The sequence below is a fragment of the Callospermophilus lateralis genome, chromosome Y (assembly GCF_048772815.1).
Source record: "Callospermophilus lateralis isolate mCalLat2 chromosome Y, mCalLat2.hap1, whole genome shotgun sequence".
In the NCBI taxonomy this organism is placed as follows: Eukaryota; Metazoa; Chordata; class Mammalia; order Rodentia; family Sciuridae; genus Callospermophilus; species Callospermophilus lateralis.
Genome location: NC_135326.1, coordinates 10,484,075 through 10,506,954, shown reverse-complemented (window position 1 = coordinate 10,506,954; position 22,880 = coordinate 10,484,075). Strand labels below are relative to the sequence as shown.

The 22,880-nt window shown below is 40.8% G+C and overlaps 1 protein-coding gene across 3 annotated transcripts; it reads left to right on the top strand.

The window, feature by feature from the left end:
- The first annotated feature begins 3,094 nt into the window (after positions 1-3,094).
- LOC143639750 (uncharacterized) lies at positions 3,095-20,896 on the top strand. Of its 3 annotated transcripts, none has more exons than XM_077107797.1 (3): positions 3,095-3,164; positions 16,789-16,952; positions 18,300-20,896. In XM_077107797.1, the coding sequence occupies exons 1-3, from the start codon at positions 3,162-3,164 to the stop codon at positions 20,749-20,751; spliced, it is 2,619 nt and encodes an 872-aa protein (XP_076963912.1). In that variant the 5' UTR covers positions 3,095-3,161; the 3' UTR covers positions 20,752-20,896. The 3 variants fall into 3 exon arrangements, with proteins under 3 accessions (XP_076963912.1, XP_076963911.1, XP_076963910.1); XM_077107796.1 differs by lacking the exons at positions 3,095-3,164; positions 16,789-16,952 and having other exon boundaries at positions 17,869-19,133; positions 19,218-19,724; positions 19,803-20,896; XM_077107795.1 differs by lacking the exons at positions 3,095-3,164; positions 16,789-16,952 and having other exon boundaries at positions 17,869-19,133; positions 19,218-20,896.
- The last annotated feature ends 1,984 nt before the right edge of the window (positions 20,897-22,880 follow it).

Sequence of the window (22,880 nt, the reverse complement as noted above, 5' to 3'; positions counted from 1 at the left end):
ACTCAGGGGTTCTAAGGGGCAGATGTGGACAGGACCCACCTCTTACAATGGTGTTCAGCTCCCTCCACAGGCTCCACGGAAGCTCCTTCCTGCCTCTCCCAGCTCCTAGGGCTCCAGGTGGCCCTTGGCAGAACAATGTGGTGGCCTCTCAAAAGCTTAGGATTGAATCACAATATGACCCAGCAATGCCACTGCTGGGTTTGGACCCAAAGGATTTGAAAGCTATGGGTGCAAAAGACACTTGCATATCCTGAGTTCACAGAAACCCTGATCCCCAGTATGACTGGGGACTAGGGAAAAAATTATGTCTTAGTGGGGTGTGGGGGAGACAGGGCCAAAATGGGGGCAAAAGAGATGATCTGAGTGGGGGACTTTGAAGGCCAAAGGATCTTAGAGAGTGCGGTGAATTTTTTTTATTTTTGCTAAACTGTGTACATGATGTCATACAGGCTTTTAGAACTGTATTAAGTTCTGAGCCCTTTATTCTCAGGATTAGCAAATCACTATCATTACTCAAATCCATGAGCATGCATCTGTGTATATATCTATCCATCTGTATATGTACCAGCCATCCCTGCTTCCACCCATCTGCCCATTTTCTCTCCCATGCATCATGGATTTGTCTATTTACCCACCCATCTACCCATTCATCCAGCCACCCATTCAGACATACATACATCTTCCCATCAGTCCATGCATCCTCCCACCCATTCACCCATCCTTCCATTCATCCAGGGGCAATTGGCCACTTCACCACATCCCTAGCCCTGTTTTGTATTTTATTTAGAGTCAGAATCTCACTGAGATGCTTAGCACCCTATTTTTGCTGATGCTGGCTTGAGCAAGCAATCCTCCTGTCTTGGCCTCCTGAGAGGCTGGGATTACTGTCCTGCACCACCATGCTTGTACTTCTTATTTCCTTATTGGTCTGATAACAGGTTGGAGACACCATCTGGGGTTATTTTCTCAGATCCATCACAGTTATGTTCCCACCCACCTTCTTTGAACCACAATGAAAAGGGGGACTGGGGATGTAGCTCAGTGCTAAAGTGCCCCCACCCTCAATTCAATCTCTACATGGGGGACAATAAAAGCACCTGGGATTCAGTTCTCAGCTCTGGACAGCTATGTGCCCATGTTTCCACACTTTTTACACAAGAGCCCCCCTTGTCCATGGGCAATATTGTTAGGTAGAATGAATGTGAGACACTGTGCAGGATGTGAAAGAGTTCACAAAGTCCAACTTAAGAGAAGAATATAAAATTGTATTTACTTTCCATTATAGGAGTTAATATGACAGGCTGTATTGGCCCCAAGTGGCACATTTTTATGTTTTATATGCAGGCTTTCTTGCAGAGCTGAGCAGGGTTATTATTTCTTTCTGGTTTGACTATCATTTGAAACCCAGGAAGCTGAGAGTGCTGGGTCAGCTTCTGGGGGTACATTGCTTCCTAGGCAGAATGCAGATGGGCTTGTGGCTTTTCCAGAAAATGTTGGTGCATCTGAACTTTGGCATGGAAAGAGTAGACAAGAGGGGGACTTTATACTGAGAGAAAATAATGAGGTCAGTCTGTGCAATATAATGACATGTTTCAAGGAGGCAAATGAGCTTGAGCTCACAGACATGTTATGAGACTACAGATGCCTGAAACCTAACCTAATACAATTTTACATATTATAATATTATTTGCATATCAACTACTGCAATAATAATACAATATTATTCTTTTACAATAAATACTAACTTCTGCATACAATTTCCGCTATACATTCATGACAATGATTTCCCTCATAGAAAATCTCAAAGCCCTTGTCAGCACCTAAACACAGGGTAAGACAGGGTTTCCTTATCTCCCTGGTGTAGCTGCACTGGTCAAAGTTCCTTTCCTGCTTTCAATCAACACCTTTTCTTTTTGCTTTTAGGGCAAACAGCTGAGCAGACTTGTGGGATCTGTACATAAGAATTGATAATTGTAGAATGTAGGCTATCTACATTGAGCACAAGGCGCCCATTTTATTTTCATTGCACATTGCTGTTTGAGATGGTTGGTTGCCTCCCCCCACCCCACCCCTTTCTCTGCTGGGGATGGAACACTGAGCCACAGCCCTAACCTTAAATGTTTCCTTTTATAGCTCAGGCTACCTCCTCAAAGATTAGAGGCCAGGAGGTAATGAGAATTACTAAAAAAAATTTCAAATTGTTTTCATTAGTAGATATCATATGTATGTGTGATATATATGATAGCTTTAAAGAGTGTTTCAAAAATATGGAGACCGTGTCTTTCTAATTTGCCTGAGGTGTGTGTGTGTGTATGTGTATATATATATATATATATATATATATATATATATATATATATATATATATATATAAATAAAATAAATCCAGTGAGGCTTGACCTGGACCACTGAGCTACATCCCCACCCTTTTCGTTTTATTTTAAGAGAGGGTCTCTCGGGGCTGGGGTTCTACCTCAGTGGTAGAATGCCTGCCTCACACACATGAGGCACTGGGTTCAATCCTTAGCACCACATAAAAAGAAAGAAAGAAAGATTGTATTATCTAAAACTTAAAAAAAAAATAAAATAAAAACAGATGGTCTCACTGTTTGCAGATTATGACCTGACCTTGGGCTCCTCCAGCCTCAGCCTCCCTGAGAAGCTGTGCTTTGTATTTGTGTTGGGGTTAAACCCAGGGCCTCGCGATGCTCGGAAAGCCTTTATGGCTGAAGCCTAGCTCAGAGCCAGGCGTCACCTCTGTACCAGAGGCTAAGCCAAGGCTTCCCACCTGGATTAGTTCCCAGCACAGCCGGGAAGCTCCGCCTGAAAAGGGCTGAGGCCTAGCATCTGTCACTCTACCCAATTTCAGCCAGTGATTGGATGATGTTACTGTCAGTCATGATACAGAGGCGGGACTGGAGGCCATTTATCCGGGATTCTAGGGGAACTGGCCAATCAGTGCGCACAGGGAGAGGAAGGGCGGGCTTCCGCAATCTCGCGGGCTTTTCTTCCTCAGCGACTAGGCTTTTCTCATCCTTGAAGAGTTCTTTGCTCCAGGGACTCAGGTGACTCTGCGCTACCTGTGTCCCCCCCCCCCCCGCCCCCATCTCGGGTGCCTGGAGGTTCCTCGAGAGGACGCCGGGTCACCACAGAAGACAAAAATGGTGAGTTTACGATCAGGGCTGAAGGTACGCGTCACCACCTGCCTTGGGGCCTGGTGCCTGGGGGAGCTGGGGAGCGCGGCGGAGTCGTGGCCCTGTCCCTTGGCCTCGTGGGGTGAGCTGGGTTTGGGGTTTTTGAGGGGAGCTGCTGAGCGTGGCAGAGTCCACGGTGGCAGGTGGCCCTGGACCCTGTCCCCTGGTTCCCTGGGTTTGGAAGGGAGGCTCAGGTCCCTGGTGTCCCCTTTGCTCCCTACTGGTGGCCCGACCCACTCTTCCCAACGTGGAGGAAGCAGGGCCACAATGCACCCTCCTCCTCCCAGGGGAGCTCCTCCGGAGGCTGCTGTAGGTCCTCCAAATTGCAGGCGCCTCCTGCCTTCTAAAACCCACCTTCCCCCCACCTCACAGCTCGGCCAGACGTTCGTTCTTCCCACTCGGTCCAAATGGACACCGTCCGCTAATTGTCGCTTTTCATCTAGTGAAATATTGGAGAGAATAGTTCTTTTCTTTTAATTGGGGATCCAAACTCGGGCAGCTTTATGAGCCACATCCCCAGCCTCCACTTTTACTGAATTTTGAGATCTGCACCCACTTGGTGTGGAAGCTGGTCTCCAACCTGTGATCCTTCTGTTACCGCTGTTTACCAGTGATGAGTCCTTGCTTCCCCGAATGCTGAAGTATAACACCAGAGAAGCACGCTGAGGCAAGTGGAGAGTGGAAAGTAGAAGGTTTATTAAAGGACAGCAGAAAAGACTTCTCCCCACAGGAAGAAGGGGACCCAAGAGGTGGAATCCCTGTAAGGGGGAGGTCTTCCCTCTTCTATAGCTAGCCTCTTCTTTCCACTTTCCCACACTTTGTTTCTCATTATGTTGCAGTGATAGAATGCAGGTGGGAAGGTCCAAAAGGTGAGAGATTGGTGGGCTGGAGGAGTAATCTGGGCAGGAAGGGCACTGGGTGGCTTTTGGATTATGATTAACAGTTCCTTAGAATGGATTCCTGCCTTGGGGACATTAACATTTCAGTTGCTGCTCTGGTTGCCAGGAGTCCATTCTCTATAAGGGCCTCTGTTGTATTCATCTTACCCAATATTAGACCCAATTTGCCTAACTACCTATCTGTAAATCTGGCTTCACTTCTGCTTTAGCCTCCAACGTTTCTGAGATTACAGGGCTGTGTGGAGGGGGCAAAACTGTGACTAATTCAGTCCAGGGGAGAAATGAAGAATGTCCACACACTTGTGCCCCTTTCAATGCTCTATTCACGCAAATTACTCAATACAGTTTAACTGTATAGGTTCTTAATCAAGAAAACAACAATCCTTAATGCTAGGCATTGCCATAGACATAATCAACACAGCAAACAATTCTAGGTTAATTAATTCACAGCCAACAATTCTAGATTCATTCTAAGCACTGGACAACACACTTAATCATGACAGACTAATGACAGACATTCCCTCTGCATGCTAAGTTCAAAGGTCTAATGTCTTGGCTTTGAGTCCAGCAGATGCACACTCACTCAGACCTCAGTGACCAGGTCTGTAACCAAGGCAGGCTTTTCCTGGTGTGCAGCAGAGGACCCATTGAGGAGGGGGTTCTAGGGAGGAGTTGCAGCTCTCACCAAGTTCCAGAGGAGGCAGTAGAGTTTGAGAGCAGAGAGGATCATGCAGAGACTCAGGAAAGATGACAAGTGATGGGATGTCAGGTCCTCATCAGGCTCTCCAGCTCGAGTGCATCCTTGTTTTTGATGGCTGAATTCCTTTTCATCAGCTCTATCATTTATACTAAATTTGGGGGCTTTTGATCACGCTTTCAAACCTTATCACCTACCACCCTATTCTCAATGACATCATTTACCCTGGGATCATCTCCACCGTGATCTCCCTTTCCCTCTTATCAGGCAAGGAGAGCCTGGCAGAGGCTTCACTCTCTTTATCAGGGTGAAGGGAAGGAACTGGTTTGAGGCCTTACTGGAGGGATCTGTGGATGTGCCTGGTGAAACTGCAGGTCTTTTAAAATGGAGTTGCTTAGGCTCAGGCCTAAGGCCATTCTAACAAGGCCTGTGCCACTGTCCCTGGTAAGAAGAACACTTTTGAAAGCATTTGTTTTCTATTTCTGATTATTATACTTGAGGGGAAAGAATAATCACTTAACTGTTCCCTGTGTTTGGTCAAAATAATTACTTTAAAAGGAAAAAGTCATTTGTTCATAGAACCTAGGGATTTTGAATCTTGGGTTATGATCCAAGCCCCCCTGCCTCAATTTGACATAAATCATTTATTTCTTTAAATTTGTTTTTATTAGTTATACATGGCATTATAATGCATTTTCACACATTACACATAAATAGAGTGTAACTGCTCCTTATTCTGGTTGTACTTGATGTGGATTCACACCAGTCCTGTAGTCACATATGCACATAGGATAATAGTGTTTGATTCATTCTTCTGTTCTTCATCCCCAACTCTTTAAATTTGATTTTCAGATGGGGTCTGACTATGTTGCCCAGCCTGGCCTGTAAGTCCTGACCCTCCTGCTTCAGTTTCTCAAGCTGTTGATATTAAAGTCATTGGCATCCCAGCTATGGAAAATAGTTCATTTTGATTTAAATATTAATGACCATACTCAGGAACATGGATTCAAGTGTCCCTAAATGATGTATGTGTTCCACCCTGAAAGACAAGGATTAATCTCAGGGGCACTTAATCATTGAGCCACAATCAGTTCTTTTTAGATTGTATTTTGAGACATGATCTCATCAAGTTCCTTATGGTCTCACTAACTTGCTGAGGCTGACTTTGAATTTAGCAATCCTCCTACCTTATCCTCTAAAGCTACTTGGATTACAGTTGTGTGGCACTGTGCCTGGCCTACATGAACTTTTATAAAAGAAACTGTGTATCATTACATTAACCAATTGCATTGGTAGGATCATTAGATTGGTGGGCTACAGAAAGAAAGGAAGGAAGAAAAAAAAATTCTTTTTTTTTATTGGTTGTTCAAAATATTACAAATCTCTTGACATATCATATTTGATACATTAGATTCAAGTGGATTATGAACTCCCATTTTTACCCCAAATACAGATTGCAGATTCACATCGGTTACACATCCACATTTTTACATAATGCCCTATTAGTAACTGTTGTATTCTTCTACCTTTCCTATCCTCTACTATCCCCCCTCCCCTCCCCTCCCATCTTCTTCTCTATCCCATCTACTGTAATTCATTTCCCTCCTTGTTTATTTTCCCCTTCCCCTCACAACCTCTTGTATGTAATTTTGTATAACATTGAGGGTCTCCCTCCATTTCCATGCAATTTCCCTTTTCTCTCCCTTTCCCTCCCACCTCATGTCTCTGTTTAATGTTAGTCTTTTCTTCCTGCTCTTTCTCCCTGCTCTGTTCTTAGTTGCTCTCCTTATGTCAAAGAAGGAGAGCATTTGTTTTTTAGGGATTGGCTAGCTTCACTTAGCATAATCTGCTCTAATGCCATCCATTTCCCTGCAAATTCAATGATTTTGTCATTTTTTAGTGCTGCATAATACTCCATGGTGTATAAATGCCACATTTTTTTTATCCATTCATCTTTTGGAGGGCATCTGGATTGGTTCCACAGTCTAGCAATTGTGAATTGTGCTACTATGAACATCGATGTGGCAGTATCTCTGTAGTAAGCTCTTTTAAGGTCTTCAGGGAATAGTCCGAGAAGGGCAATGGATGGGTCAAATGGTGGTTCCATTCCCAGCTTTCCCAGGAATCTCCATACTGCTTTCCAAATTGGCCGCACCAATTTGCAGTCCCACCAGCAATGTACAAGAGTACCCTTTTCCCCGCATCCTCGCCAGCACTTGTTGTTGTTTGACTTCCTAATGGCTGCCAATCTTACTGGAGTGAGATCGTATCTTAGGGTGGTTTTGATTTGCATTTCTCTGACTGCTAGAGATGGTGAGCATTTTTTCATGTACTTGTTGATTAATTTTATGTCCTCCTCTGAGAAGTGTCTGTTCAGGTCCTTGGCCCATTTGTTGATTGGGTTATTTGTTATCTTATTGTCTAATTTTTTGAGTTCTTTGTATATTCTGGATATTAGGGCTCTATCTGAAGTGTGAGGAGTAAAGATTTGTTCCCATGATGTAGGCTCCCTATTTACCTCTCTTATTGTTTCTCTTGCTGAGAAAAAACTTTTCAGTTTAAGTAAATCCCATTTGTTGATTCTTGTTATTAACTCTTGTGCTAGGGTGTCCTATTAAGGAATTTGGGGCCCGACCCCACAATATGTAGATTGGAGCCAACTTTTTCTTCTATCAGATGCAGAGTCTCTGATTTGATATCTAGCTCCTTGATCCACTTTGAGTTAACTTTTGTGCATGGCGAGAGGAGGGGATTCAGTTTCATTTTGTTGCATATGGATTTCCAGTTTTTCCAACACCATTTGTTGAAGATGCTATCCTTCCTCCATTGCATGCTTTTAGCTCCTTTATCAAATATAAGATAGTTGTAGCTTTGTGGATTAGTCTCTGTGTCCTCTATTCTGTACCATTGGTCCACCCGCCTGTTTTGGTACCAGTACCATGCTGTTTTTGTTACTATTGCTCTGTAATATAGTTTGAAATCTGGTATCGCTATACCACCTGATTCACATTTCCTGCTTAGAATTGCTTTTGCTATTCTGGGTCTTTTATTTTTCCATATGAATTTCATGATTGCTTTATCTATTTCTACAAGAAATGCCTTTGGGATTTTGATTGGCATTGCATTAAACCTATAGAGAGCTTTTGGTAATATCGCCATTTTGATAATGTTAGTTCTGCCTATCCATAAACAGGGTATATTTTTCCATCTTCTAAGATCTTCTTCTTCTTCTCTTTTTAGGGTTCTGTAGTTTTCATTGTATAAATCTTTCACCTCTTTTGTTAGGTTGATTCCCAAGTATTTTATTTTTTTGAGGATATTGTGAATGGAGTGTTTTTCCTCATTTCCGTTTCAGAAGTTTTGTCGCTGATATACAGAAATGCCTTTGATTTATGCGTGTTGATTTTATATCCTGCCACTTTGCTGAATTCATTTATTAGTTCTAGTAGTTTTTTTGTAGACCCTTTTGGGTCTTCTAGGTATAGAATCATGTCATCCACAAACAGTGATAATTTAAGTTCTTCTTTTCCTATTTCTATGCCTTTAATTTCTTTCGTCTGTCTAATTGCTCTGGCCAGTATTTCGAGAACTATATTGAATAGAAGTGGAGATAGAGGGCATCCCTGTCTTGTTCCAGATTTTAGAGGGAATGCCTTCAATTTTTCTCCATTCAGAATGATGCTAGCCTGAGGCTTAGCATAGATAGCTTTTACAATGTCGAGGAAAGTTCCTGTTATCCCTAGTTTTTCTAATGTTTTGAACATAAAGGGATGCTGTACTTTGTCGAATGCTTTTTCTTCTGACTGTTGTTATTACATTCTTACTTTGGTAGATGGTGGGGACTAGATGTCTGGTAAGAGTAGGGATATATTCTGAGAAACTTAATAGTTTTGAGAATTGTGGTCTGATACAGAAATTAAGATAATTGGCTACTAAAGGGCTTAAGATAGCCTAAGATAATTTTTGCTCTCCATTCAGAACCCTGCCTTTCCACCCTCATGGTGGTCTAGTTAGCTAAAATCAAGTACTCTGAAGGTTCTTTGATGTAGATGCAACTGTATAGAGAATTTGAGTTCACAGCTGTAAAAATCTTGTGCTTCTCCTTTTATCTTCCTTAGGTGTAGACACCATGTCAGATTTCTTGGGCAGAGGTTCCCTTTGGACGCCTCACCGGGTCCTATGTCCTCAGCCACTGTCCTCTTCTGGAGCTGCCACAATGTGCCCACAACTGCCCTGGTCCCTGTAGGGTGAACAGAACTTCAGGCCCTGGGTCAGTCCTTCCTAGGGGACAGCCTGAGGTGTGGGGTGCAGCCTCTCAGGGAAGCTGCTGGGGGCTCTGGGCTGAGGAATCTCCTGGAACTGGCCTCATCTAGACAGCTACTTCCTTGGGACCTTGTTTTTTCCATGCTCTGTTCCCATTCCTTGGAGAAAGGTGGCCAGTCAGCCTGTGGATGCTGGTGCTGAGGCTCAGGTGATTCCTGCCCTTTTACTCTCACAGTGTGAAGGAGCGAAACCTCTCCCAGAGCATAAGGACCACCCACCCCAGTGCAGAGCTGTGCAAACCTGAAAAGCCTCGTAGACTGGAGTCATGGTCTAGGTCCCTGGGAGGGTGATCCTAGAGGCTTTCAGAAAGCAAGACCAGGAGAGGTCATGTCCCAGATGTCAGGGACCTTCCCTGCCCCTTGAGCCTGACACATGTGTGCTCCCTCAGCACCAAAGCTTTCTGTGTATCACTTTGAAATGATGTGCTCACTTATCTGAGGCCCAGGTTTATTTATTCAGAGCCAAATGGGATGGACTAATATTAAATAGAAAAGAAAGAAGTGGATTTTAAAAAGTCTAGTTACATTTCCATTGAGAAAACAATTACATCCAGGTACAGTGGTGCACACCTGTGATCCTTGATGTTCCAGAAGCTGAGGCAGTAGGATTGCAAACTTGAGGACAGCGTTAGCGACTTAGCCAGGCCTTATGTCTGGGGATGTGACTTATCAGTAAAGTTCCTCTGGGTTTAGTCTCTGATCCCAAACCAAAGAAAAAGAACAGAACAGAAAAACAATCAAACAAACAACAACAACAACAACAAAATAAACACATCTAATTTATCTTTTGGTACCCCTGAGTATGCATAGAAAATTGGTGAGATTTGATCTTGTCTTTTCAATGATTTCCAATTGAAATCCATGTCCTAGATTCCAGAATGCCACTTAAAATACAGAGAAACTCTGTCTACCATTATTGCTGCAGGAAATGAATCCAATTCTACAAAAATTGTGTTAGATAAATTTATGAATTTGATTTCATGTAAATTAGTTAACAATTGTTGACAAACTGATGAATTTGACAGGAATGACAGTTTGTTGTCACTGTTGTTGTCTGGACTTGGCAGGTTCATGTTAGCTGTGTGTTCTTTGGTATCAGAAATGGAACCCAGAGGGGCTTAGCCACTGAGCCACAACCCTGGCCCCTTTTAGATTCTTCCTTTTGAGTCAGGGTCTTGCTACATCACCTTGGGCCTCTGACCCCTGGACCACGGGGGTTACAGATGTGCACCATCACACCCATCTTCATTGGAAGTTTTAAGGACAATTTTGGCAATACTTAAAATACCCAACTGTGATCATTTAAAAATCACTGAATACTTTATCAGTGAAATAATAAATGACACCTGTTTTCTGAAAAGGAGAGCTATATATGTCTAAGTAAGGGTGCTGATCCTCTCACAAGCACTCCCACCATGTCACCTGATTGCTGTTCCCTCCTAATTACCTCCTCCTAGGGCCACCCATTTGGGAGCTGGCCTTTTAGCTTATGAAACTTGGGAGTAACATAAATGCTCTCTCTAGTCTCTCTGTCCTGTACAAAATTTTCACTGGTCTTAGATACAGTGTACTATTTTCATTTTAGATATAGGTTTTCTAAGTTCACCCCCAAAAACACAATAATCCATGCCGTGAATTTCACATAATTTACTGAAATGCTCTTTGTTTTTTCAAAGAGTGTAGACCATGGGAAAGTTCAGTCTCCTTTGTAAGAAAGTGTGTTGTCTTTTCATTGATTTTTGTTGCCTCTCATTGTGTATCTTTTGTATTATAATCTTTTATCACGCATTACATATATTTTCAGGGTTTTTTTTTTTTTTTTTGTGTGTGTGTGTGAGTGTACATGGACTGTTGAGGATTGAACTGAGGGCTATCAAGTTCTTACTACTGAGCTACTCTCCACCCCAAGAAAATTAGTATTGTAGACTGGGGTTTACTTATTTGCTGATGTATTGAGTGCTGGGATTGAAGCCATGGACTTGCTCATGCTTATGTTGTCCTAAAAAAAAAAAAAAAAAAAAAAATTTTAATGTGTAACTAGCATTTTGGAGGTGGGCAGGTGTTTTACTGGGTAATAAACCTAGAGGCACTTGACCACTGAGCACGTCCTCAGCCCTTCCTATTTATTATGTACCTATTTATTTTTATTTTTATTTTGTATAGTGTAGAGAGGCAAAATACCTTATTTTTGTTAATTTATCTGTGGTGCTAAGGATCATTCTGGATGTCTTGCTAAATTGCTGAGAGAGCCTCCAACTTGCCAGTTCCATGCCTTGACTTCCCTAGTGGCTGAAATTACAGGTGCACACCACCACACCAGCAGTTGGAATAACTTATAAAGATTTATCATCCAGGGGTTGGGATTGTGGCTCAGAGAAAAAGCGCTCACCTAGTATGCGTGAGGCCTTGAGTTCGATCCTCAGCACCACATAAATATTAAATAAAAAAATTGTGCCCACCTAGAACTAAAGAATTAATATATATTAAAAAAAAGTTTTATCATCCAGTTTCTTTCCAGATGGAAATAGTATTGAAAATCAGTTTCGTTGCTTCTTTCCATAGTTTTGAAATTTGTAACTATGACTTTTCTTCTTTGCTTTATTTTTTGCATTATTATTTGGGAAAGGTATTCATTATGTAATATTGTTTCTTATGTTTATATTTGTTAAGGTTTATGGCTCTCATTCACTTCCTTATTCATTCACATCCTTATTAAATCAATTTGGTTTTTCAGAGCAATTTTAGGCTTACATGGTTTGTTAGTCAGTGTTCTCTAGAGGAACAGCATCAAGAGGAAGTATGATTATAAAAGGGGACTTATTAGATTGGCCTACTTGACCCAAAGCAGGATAGTCCACAGTGTCCGTCTGCAGGGTGGAGAGCTTGAGAAGTAGTAGCTGCAGAGTCCAAGAGGCTGAAGCCTCAGAACAAGAGGGATCAGTGGTGCTGTCCTAGTCCAGACCAAAGGTTCTGGAAACTCCCTGGAGAATCACAGGCAGAGTCCACTTTGGGAGAGTGAATAAGGCAGAGTCTGATGTCCTCAGGCCATTCCAGCAGCCATTGGGGAAGAAAGGGGCTTTCTCTGCTGCTGCTTCCTTCTTCTTCCAACTTTTGTTCCACCTAAGACACCACTCTATTGGATGGTGCTGCCTCTACCTAAGGAGGTTCTCTAGTTTGGTTCTCTGTTCCACATGCCAGTCATTTGAAGACACACCCTCAGGGACACACCCAGAGGCCTCTTAATCATAAGGTATCTCTTAATCCAATGCAGTTGACAATTCAAATGAGCCACTACATATAGTATCAAACACCCTTCTCTACACTGATCTCAATATTTTGCATTGATGTTGGATGCTTGTTAGTTACTGAATCAGTATCCTACATTTGATTCAGAGAGTGGATGAAGCAACACTTTATCATCAGCTGAAATCCATCCTTGACCTTAGGGTTCCTCCTCTGTGTGGTGTATTTTGTGTGTCCCATACTCTACATAATAATGTCATACAGAAGAGTTTCAGTGCATCTACAATGCTGTCTTTTCCAGAATGTTCTTGACTTGGAATCTTACTGCACTTGACCTTTCAGACTGGCTTCTCTCACTTACCAGTCTGCCTTTAAGGGTGCTGTATCTTTGCAGGCTGCAGAGCTCACTTTCTGGGTGATGTTCTTTGATGTGGTTAAACTGCTGCTCGTCCATTCAGCATTGAAAGGTGCATCTTCCTTGCTTCTAGCTTTGGGCAGTTCTGGATATGGCTGCTGTAGTCACTGCTGAGAAGTTTTCTGTGCCCATAATTTTCACCTCATTTGCATAGACACCTGGGAGTGTGGTGAATTAATTGTAGAGTGCACCATGTTTATTTTGTAAGAGCATGACTGTCTTCCAGAGAGAGTGTTCTCTCCATTCACATGAGCAAGGGAAGGGTTCTTGCTGCTTCATGTTTTCACTGTCTTTTGGAGCTTTTGGTGTTTGGCATTTCACCCCTCCAGTTGAGTATCTGGTGGCACCTCATTGTTCATTTTGAAGTTTCCTAATTATATGCAGGTGAACATCTTCTCACACATGTTTTAACTGTGCCTCTTTATTGAATGAGTGTCTTCCCAAATCTTTTTCCCACTTCCAAGTTTGTTGCTTACTTTTTTTACTGAGTATTCTTCATGTATGTTGAATACCAACCCAGTGTCATTATGTGTTTTGACAGCATTTTGTCCACTTCTCCAGCATGTCTTCTCATTCTCTCAAGTGCATCTTCTGAAAAACAAAAACTTCATGTTGATTAAGTTCTATTTACAAGTTTTTCACTCACAGTTCGTGTGTTTGATGTTGCATATGAAGCTGTCATGCCAGCCCAGATTTCTGTGTAAGTACTTCTTTGTTATTTTAGTGAAGTTTGGAGTTTTGCATTAGGTACTACAATGTATAGGCAATTTTTTGATGCCAACAAGTGAACCCTGGGCCTCCTATGTGCCAGGCAGGTGCTTTGGTAGAGCTGCAGCCCCAGCTGTGTGTGCTACTTTGAGACTGAGGCTCCAATGGGAGCTCTGTGACATTTGTGAAATGAGAATGTTTTCTTTCTCTACATGTTAATTCATGTCCAGTGCTTTGGCAGCATTGTCCAAGAGAGTATATTTTCCATTGATTGTCTTTTGCTCCTTTGTCAAAGATCAGTGGAATATTTTATACTGTGCCAAATACCACTGTGTCTTGATGATTGTAGATTTTTAGTCGTTGTTAACCTCAGGTAGTGTTCATCCTGTGAACTGAGTGTTTATTACTGTTTTGGTTGTTCTGGATCTTTTGTTACTGAAAACATAGCTTAAAATAATTTTATTGGGATTATATTGAATCCATAATTAAAATTGGTAAGAATTGATGGTAACTGAGGCCTCCCATGTGTGAACATAAAAGTGTCTCCAAATATTTTCCATGTCTCTAATATTTTTATTAGAAGTTAGCAGTTTTTGTCATACAGATTTTTGTTAGATTTATATATGGTTCTGTATAAGTGGTGTGTGTTTGTTTTTGTTTTCATTTGGTGCTGGGTGTTGGACTCAGGACTGCTCTACCATTGAGCTACATTCCCAAAACTTTAAATTTTTTGTTTAGAAACAGAGTCTTGCTAAATTGCCCAGGCTGGACTCAAACCTGATATCATCCTGCCTCGGCCCCCTGATTGGCAAGGACCACAGGCATGGCCTCCATGCCCAGCTTCCTGCTGTCAATAGTATAATCATTGTCCTGTTTATTAACATGACAACACTGATATCACATCATTGTTTTTCATGATTCTTCAGTGGATTCCAGTAGCATAGAGGATCATGCTGTCTCTCCATGAAGACATTGTGTTTTTTTTGAGCTTGAATTTTTTTTCATTATTCTTGATTTTTTTAACTATTGATATAGTCAATATTTATTATTTAGCTTTTTGTTGTGATGGATAATGTTAATTGGTTTTTTTAATTCTGAATCAGCCTTGCATGTGTGTTGCATTTCTTGGCCCTGCAGAGGCTGATGTGAGTGGATCTGTGCCACTGGGCTTGACTTCTTACAGTAGTATGCTGTTCCCTGGAAAATGTTAACTGAGTTTTAAATTTGGCATCAGTCTTACAGAGCTGTAATGATTTCCTCTTGGCTGTGTTTTATAATTCTTTTTATTTATTTTTGAATTCAGTAAAGTATTGTTTGATGAGGAATTTTGCATTCATGATCATGAGAGTCTTTCATAGTTTTCTTTTCTATTGAATACTTTTATTTATCTATTTTATTTTGATAATATGGTAAAAAATGCCATATAAAGAATTAGAAGGGGGGCTGGGGTTCTGACTCAGTGGTCGAGAACTTGACTAGCATGTGCAAAATCCTGGGTTCAGTCCTCAGTACTACATAAATATATAGGATACAGCTATTTAGTTCAACTTCACCTAAAAAAGTAAATATAAATAGAAAGAATTAGGAAGTTTTAACTCAACTTCTGTTGTCTGGAAATAACAGTAGAAAGTTGCTGTCAGGTCTTAAGTGTCTCATGGAAGCCTGTTTGACATGTCTTGCCTTTTTTTTTTTTTTGAGGGGGGGTGGGTTAATTATATATTTTTTAAATTTTTGAAATGTTTTAGACTTTCACAGTTAAATGTATAATAAATGATATTTTTTCTGCAGAATAGTGGGATGAAGTACCCTTTGCAACTTAGATTTCAGTTTCCCTAGACCATCATTGTGATCTGTCTCCAAGACACCTACTGTCACTCATAATTTTCCATGCCATGAACAACAGCCCACTAAAGGCTTTCTCTTGGGCTCCTACTACCCTCTGTTGATACTCTCCTGCTTCAAATGTCATGTGTCTTAAGTGCTTGAGCATGGTTCTTTCTGAGTGGCAGGGTCGTGTTCAGGTAGGTGGTCCTTTGGGCTGTTCCACACTGTGCAGAAATCATAGCCTGCTTAGAGATCCACATGGAGTGGCCTGTTTCACAAGCAGTCAGCATGGGATAGTTCAGGATTCTGGGCTGCAAACCTGCTGCTTTAACACATCCTGGAAGTGCTTGTGCCTGAGGATTCCTTGCACCAGCTGTGCTAGAGGAATGAGGAATCCCTTTCATGACAGACCACCATTGTACATGTGGCCTATCTTGATCAAAGTGTCCTTGAGCAGATCAGTGGTGTGTGTCTCATGACTGTAAATGATCTGAGTGAGACATCTGCTGTTCAGAAGAGTTTGAGAATCATTAGACATTCATGGTTGCCATGAGGTTTGGGAAAGGATTTTCTGCTGTCTGTTAAGAAAACTATTTTTCAAACTGATATAATTTTGTAAGGCTGTTGTTTGTACAAGGTGACATCTTGGGGTCATCATGTTCTTTCTGAGATACATGCCATCTTTTGACACACCCCATTCTGCTTTGACATTAACGACCAAAAATTATTATATTGTTGCATTTATTAATCGTTGTGCTTAATTACTAATTGAGTAAATTTTTTTTTGGAGTAAAGCACCTGCAAACTTCTAGTTGTCCTCAGTATAATCACCCAAGTTGAGGTTAGTCCCAAGTGAACACATTGTGACAACCTGTGTGGAAGATTGTCTAACTGTTGTCTATGAGGGAAAATCTTTAGTGACTCCATACTCTGAGGGTGTGGGTTGGGGCTGATTCTAGGCACTTCTTTAAGAATGGAACAATTGACTTTCAGAAGGAAACAGGAGATCAGTAAATACCATGTTGTCTATATTAACTGTGTAGGCCCAGTGAGTCATGGTGGTTGGCAAGATCTCTCAAATGCTGAGTTCTGTGATCCCAGCAGTTTCCTACTCAGTCAGCTTTCTTTTCTAATGTTAAGTAATAAGGAGAGTGCTAATATTAGCTCTCTACTGCACCGGATGTAGGTAGGAAGGTGATAGAGATGCAATCAACAAATAAGATAAGGGTGACCTGGGAGCCCCTCTTACTTCCTGTGAACTCAACAAAGGAAGGGTGTACAACACTCTACTATTTACCTTGTGTGGGGCCCAAGTCTAGTGTTGGAGTGGCTATGAGGAATTAAATGCACTGAAGATTTCAATGACTAAATCGTGGAATTAATCAAGAGGCCAGGGAATCATGTGAACATCATGCATATTGAGTATAGATTTCTCATGCTGTCAAATCTCTGCTGTCCTCCACTACACATTTGTGGGATATTTTAGATCTCAGTGACCTTTGAGGATGTGGCTGTGAACTTCATACAGGAGGAGTGGGATTTGCTGGATGCTTCCCAGAAGAACCTTTACAGAGATGTGATGCTGGAAGTCCTCAGAAACCTGGAATCTATAGGTAATAATTTGTGTATTTACTTAATTAGAGAATTTGTGTTTATTTTTTTTTTATTTATGTAGAACATGAAAAGACAATCAGTTGGTGAATTAATGTAGCATAAAATGCACCATGAATTTAGAAAAGCATTTCTAGCTCCTAGAAATTTATAATGTTTTTGTTTGGCATTTTAGGAAACAAATGTGATGAGAAGAACATTGAAAAACAGATCAAAAATTTTGGGACTAATCTAAGGTAAATGTACTCACAAGAGGGATCCTTGAGGGAATCTGGGGATGTCATATAATTTTCAAAACCAATGCAAGAAATTTGCACAACTTTAAATGTATTTATTCTTCTAAGATTTTTTACCAGAAATATATACTTCACTGGGACTGGGGTTGTGGCTCAGTGGCAGAGAGCTTGCCTTGCATGCTTGAGGCACTGGCTTTTCTTCTCAGCACCACATTTAAATCAATAAAGTCTATTGTCCACTGAAGTAAATTATATAGATAGATATAGATATATAGATATTCAGTCTACTCAAAGTGCTTGAAATGCAAAAAAGTATTATCAAAATGCATATGTGAGTATAACTATTTGGATAATGACTGTAGGCAAGCTGTGTTTCAAAGCATTGTTTCCTCTCAATCTCTTTATTTTTCTGGTAATTTGAACTTTGAAAATCCTAAGCTTTACCTCATGTTGGAAGTAACATTAACCTAGGACCTTAAATAAATACAACATCATGAAATAATCAAGTATTAATAATGTGCTGGTCATCAGATACCAATTTTTAAGCAAAGAAAATTTTTAATAGTGTAAATTCATGTGACTGCAGTATGTGTGCCAAAGACTTCATATGCCCTTCATTCCTTCATAGGCAGATCACATCTCAGTGTGGACCCAAATGCCTCAAGCATGAAGAGTGTGAAGAGAAGCCATGTGAATTGAAAGAATTCAGGAAATCTCTGGTTTCTCTCAAAAGTGTTCACACACAAATGTTAACACAAGCTGGAGATGGACCCTGTGAAAGTACAGTATGTGGGAAAGTCATCAGTTGTTCCAATGACATTCAAAGGCATGAAGATTCTCATAGTGGGTGGCAACCTGATGAATGTCAACAATGTGATGAAGCCTCATCTTCTCCCACAGATATTCAAAGACATACAAGAACACATAGGGGAGTTAAAGCTTTTCAATGTGAGGTATGTGGGAAAGCCTTTCATTCCTCCACTTTATTTAGAAAACATGAAAGAACTCATTCTGGAGAGAAATCCCATGAAGGTAAAGAAAGTGGTAAAACCATGGTTTCACCCAGAAGTCTTCACAGTCACATGATCACACACACTGGAAAAGTACTTTTTAAATGTAACGTATGTGGGAAAGACTTTGCTTACCGAAGTTTATTTCGAATACATCAGAGAAAACATACTGGAGAGAAGCCCTATCAATGTCAACAATGTGGAAAAGCCTACACTACTTCATCTTACCTTCGGAAACATGAACAAATCCATGCTGGAGAGAAGGCCAATGAATGCGCACAATGTGGAAAAGTCTTCACTACTTCTTCTTCCCTTCACAGTCATGAACGAACGCATACTGGAGAGAAGCCTTTTGAATGTAAGCAGTGTGGCAAAGCTTTTGCTCAATTGTCTGCCCTTCACTCACATAAAAAAACTCATACGAAAAAGAAACCCTATGAATGTCAACAATGTGGGAAAGCCTGCCCTACTTTATCTTACCTTCAGAGACATGAACGTAGGCATACTGGAGAGAAGCCCTATGAATGTAAGCAGTGCGGCAAAGCCTTCACTCGGTCCAATAACCTTCACTCACATGAAAAAACTCATACTGGGGAGAAGCCTTATGAATGTAAGCAGTGCGGCAAAGCCTTCACTCGGTCCAATCACCTTCACTTACATGAAAAAACTCATACTGGGGAGAAGCCCTATGAATGTCAACAATGTGGGAAAGCCTTCAGTACTTCTTCCTACCTTCTGATACATGAGCGGACTCATACTGGAGAGAAGCCCTATGAATGTAAGCAGTGCGGCAAAGCCTTCACTCGGTCCAATCGCCTTCACTCACATGAAAAAACTCATACTGGGGAGAAGCCCTATGAATGTCTACAATGTGGGAAAGCCTTCCGTACTTCTTCCTACCTTCTGATACATAAGCGGACTCATAGTGGGGAGAAGCCCTATGAATGTAAGCAGTGTGGCAAAGCTTTTGCTCAATTTTCGACCCTTTACTCACATAAAAAAACTCATATGAAGAAGAAACCCTATGGATGTCAACAATGTGGAAAATTCTTCACTACTTCTTCTAACCTTCACAGACATGAACGAGCGCATACTGGAGAGAAGTTCTATGAATGTAAGCAGTGTGGCAAAGCCTTCACTAAGTCCTCTAAACTTCACAGACATGAACAAATGCATACTGGAGAGAAGCCCTATGAATGTAAGCAGTGTGGCAAAGCCTTCACTAAGTCCTTTAAACTTCGCAGACATGAACGAACGCATACTGGAGAGAAGCCCTATGAATGTAAGCAGTGTGGCAAAGCCTTCACTCACTCCTATATACTTCACAGACATGAAAAAACTCATACTGGGGAGAAGCCCTATGAATGTCAACAATGTGGGAAAGCCTTCCGTACTTCTTCCTACCTTCAGATACATGAGCGGACTCATAGTGGGGAGAAGCCCTATGGATGTAAGCAGTGTGGCAAACGCTTTACTAACTCCTCTAAACTTCACAGACATGAAAGAACACATACTAGAGAGAAACCCTTTGAATGTCAACAATGTGGGAAATCCTGCACTACTTTGTCTTACCTTCAGATACATGAACAAATCCATACTGGAGAGAATCCCAATGAATGCCAACAATGTGGAAAAGTCTTCAGTACTTCTTTTTCCCTCCGCAGACATGAATGGACTCATAGTGGAGAAAAGCCCTATCAATGTCAACAATGTGGAAAAGTCTACAGTATTGCCTCTCACCTTCACATACATGAACAAACACATTCTGGAGTGAAGCCCTATGAGTGTAAGCAGTGTGGAAAAGCCTTTGCTAGATCTTCTCAGCTTCACAAACATGAACAAACTCATAATGGAGGAAAGCCCTATGAATGTAAAGAGTGTGGCAAAGCCTTTGCTGAATCTTCCCAACTTTACAGACATGAACAAACTCATAGGGGAGAGAAGCCCTATGAATGTCAACAATGTGGAAAAGCCTTTGCTACATCCAGTCACCTTCAGAGTGATGGAAGAAATCATACTGGAGAGAAGCCTTTTGAATGTAAGCAGTGTGGCAAAGCATTTGTTCATTCATCTAACCTTCACTCACTTAAAAAAACTCATGTGAAAAAGAAACCCTATGAATGTCAACAATGTGGGAAAGCCTGCCCTACTTTGTCTTACCTTCAGAGACATGAACAAATCCATACTGGACAGAATCCTAAGGCATGCAAACAATGTGGAAAAGTCTTCACTTATTCTTCTAACCTTCACAGACATGAACGGATGCATACTGGAGAGAAGCCCTATGAATGTAAGCAGTGTGGCAGAGCCTTCACTCGGTCCACTCACCTTCACTCACATGAAAAAACTCATACTGGGGAGAAGCCCTATAAATGTAAGCAGTGTGGCAAAGCCTTTGTTCAGTTCCATCATCTTCACAGACATGAAAAAACGCATACTGGAGAGAAGCCCTATGAATGTAAGCAGTGTGGCAAAGCCTTTGCTCAATCCTATCATCTTCACAGACATGAAAAAACGCATACTGGAGAGAAGCCTAATGAATACCAACAATGTGGAAAAGTCTTTTTCTTGCTTTTTCTTTCACAGACATGAAGGGACCCCTGAGACACATCCTCATTCTTTTTTATATTTTTAATTTTGAGACAGAGACTTGCTGAGTTCCTTAGGGTTGTTCTAAAATGCTGAGGCTGGCCTCAAACTTGTGATCCTTCAGCCTAAGCCTCCCAAGTCTCTGGGATTAAAGGCATACATCACCACATCTGGCTGAGTAACTGTTTAGATGTGAAAAATATGGCAAATCATTCCATTTTCCTTGTTGTCTTCAAAGCCATTTTCCTCACCGGAAAACAAACACTCTGAATGGGAATGATTTGCTATACTCAGCTTCATGTTCTAGACCTATTTTTCTTTTATGAAAATTCTCATGGAGAGAAGCCCTATGAATGTAAAAAATGTGGGAAATCTTTTAAGTTTTGCAGTTTATTCTGAGTACTGGAAAGATTCATGCCGAAATGAATAAACCCTATGAAAGTAAGAAATACAAAGGGTTCAGATGTTTTAGTTTTATTCAGTTGTATTAAAAAAAAAAAAAAAATACTGTAGAAAATCCTGTGCATAAGCAATGTTGGGCAGTACTTAATTTTGACAGTTTTATTCAAAGACATAAAAGGATTTACATCTGGGCTGGGGATGTGGCTCAAGCGGTAGTGTGCTCGCCTGGCATGTGTGCGGCCCGGGTTCGATCCTCAGCACCACATACAAAGATGTTGTGTCTGCCGAAAACTTAAAAATAAATAAATAAATAAATATTTTTAAAATTTTTTTTAAAAAGTATTTACATCTGGGAAAACCTGTCTGCTATTTATGTATTTATTTATTTATTTGGGATAAAGAAATTGCAGCAGAATGCATTACAATTCTTTTTTTTTAATTAATTAATTTTTATTGTAGGTTTTTCAAAACATTACATAGTTCTTGATATATCATATTTCACACTTTGATTCAAGTGGGATATGAGCTCCCATTTTTACCCCATATCATTACAATTCTTATTACACATATATACCACAATTACTCATATCTGTATATAAAGAAATTTGACACCAAATTTATGTCTTTATACATGTACTTTGTATAATGATGTCCTTCACATTCCATCATCCTTGCTAATCCTCTGTCCCCTCCTTTTCCCTTTCAGTCCTCTGCTTTATCTAGAATTCATCTAATCTTTCCATGCTCCCCCCTATGTACCCCCTATGAGTTAGCCTCCTTATATCAGAGTAAACATTCGGCATTTTTGGGGGGGAGATTGGCTAACTTCACTTACATTATCTTCTCCAATGCCATCTATTTACCTGCAGATGCCATGATTTTATTTTCTTTATTATTGCTGATTAAAGTTCCATTTTGTATATATGCCACTTTTTTTTAATCCATTCACTCTAGGTTGACTTCACAGTTTAGCTCTTGTGAATTGTGCTGCTATAAACATTGATGTGGCTGTGTCCCTGTAGTATGGTGTTTTTAAAGTTTTTTGGGGAAGTCTGAGGAGAATGATTGCTGGGTCAAATGGTGGTTTTATTCCCAGATTTCCAAGGAATCTCCACGCTGCTTTCCAAATTGGCTGCACCAATTTGGAAGTCCCACCAGCAAGGTAATAGGGTACCTTTTCCCCCGCATCCTCACCAACACTTATTGTTGTTTGTCTTCATAATAGCTGTCATTCTGACTGGAGTGAGGTGATAGTTTAGAGAAGTTTTGATTAGCATTTCTCTAATTGCTAGAAAGGATAAGCATTTTTTTATATACATGTTGACTGATTGTATATTCTCTTCTGAGAAGTGTCTGTTCAGGTCCTTGGCCCATTTGTTGATTGAGTTATTTGTTTTTTTGGTGCTTAGCTTTTTGAGTTCTTTATATGTAATAGAGATTAGTGCTCTGTCTGATGTGTGTGGGGTAAAAACTCGTTCCCAGGGTGTAGGCTTTCTGTTCACCTCACAGATTGTTTCTTTTGCTGAGAAGAAACTTTTTAGGTTGATTCCATCCCATTTATTGATTCTTGGTTTTAATTCTTGGGCTATAGGAAGTTGGGGCCTAATTTCACATGATGAATATTACAGACTACTTCTATTAGATGCAGAGTCTCTGGTTTAATACCTAGGTCCTTGGTCCATTTTGATTTGCACTTTGTGCATGTTGAGACCTAGGGATTTCATTCTATG